The sequence below is a fragment of the Lottia gigantea genome, assembly GCF_000327385.1.
Source record: "Lottia gigantea unplaced genomic scaffold LOTGIsca_4500, whole genome shotgun sequence".
NCBI lineage: Eukaryota > Metazoa > Mollusca > Gastropoda > Lottiidae > Lottia > Lottia gigantea.
In genome coordinates this window covers 7,507-8,488 of record NW_008709579.1, presented here as the reverse complement: position 1 = coordinate 8,488, position 982 = coordinate 7,507, and the positions used below count along the sequence as shown (strand labels likewise).

General features: G+C 35.7%; 1 protein-coding gene across 1 annotated transcript in view; it reads right to left on the bottom strand.

The window, feature by feature from the left end:
• Positions 1-230: 230 nt before the first annotated feature.
• LOTGIDRAFT_176831 (hypothetical protein) overlaps positions 231-982 on the bottom strand; it is a gene marked incomplete at both ends in the record, with an annotated part of 7,861 nt that continues 7,109 nt past the window's right edge. Inside the window, one exon of the mRNA XM_009061031.1 lies at positions 231-419. Within this exon, the coding sequence (XP_009059279.1) occupies positions 231-419 (189 nt within the window). The remainder of the gene's footprint in view (positions 420-982) is intronic.

The window sequence follows — 982 nt, the reverse complement described above, 5'->3', positions numbered from 1 at the left end:
AACACTTCGCATTATTTGTCCAATCATCATTTTTCGTCCGTCCGGATTTCTCATTTGCAGCAGAATTCTTCCTTAATCTGCATCGATGTAGTGTATGTCCAAGTTTTTTACAGTAAGTGCAGCGTACACTCATTATTGGATCAGACGTCGCAGATTTATTTCCACTAGAAACAGGTACACTATGTGATAATCTTCTAGCTGTATCAACTAAAGTGTAAAACCCAGGCATGTCAGGATTCTGACAGATAATCAACCTTTACAGGATCAGAATACAACCCTTCAACAAAATGTTGGGCACACAGAGTCAGTTTATTTGCTTTGGAAAAGGATGGATAGGCTTGGTCACATTTACGTGATAATCGGTGACTATAATCATCAATAGATTCGGGTGTCTTTTGCTTTAAATGAGGAAATTCATGCTGAATAATTCCAAAAAATTTATATCAATAACCCAAAATACAACAAACAATTAAATCACACAGCTCTAATCAAGGGCAAAAAACAACTTTTGACGCGTGTTAACAAAGTCAAGGCCAATAACTCAAAAAATGTTCATCAAAAATATCTCTTGTTAGAACTTGTCCGAGATCTTATCAATTCCAATGATCACACCAAGTTTCATCAGAATCGGTTGAAAACTGTAGCTTCTATTGTACTCACAAACAAATTTTAGCGCGTTTTTCGTAAGTTAATGGCATTAACTCAAAAACATTTCATCGAAAATGCGTCAAGTTAGAACTTGTCCGAGATCTTATCAATTTCAATGATAACACCAAGTTTCATCAGAATCGGTTGAAAACTGTAGCTTCTATCCTGCTCACGAACTAATTTTGACGTGTTTTTACAAAGTCAAGGGCAATTACTCGAAAACCGTTCATCAAAATTGCATCAAGTTAGAACTTGTCCGAGATCTTATCAATTCCAATGATCACAACAAGTTTCATCAGAATCGGTTAAAAACTGTAGCGTCAATCCTTCTCTT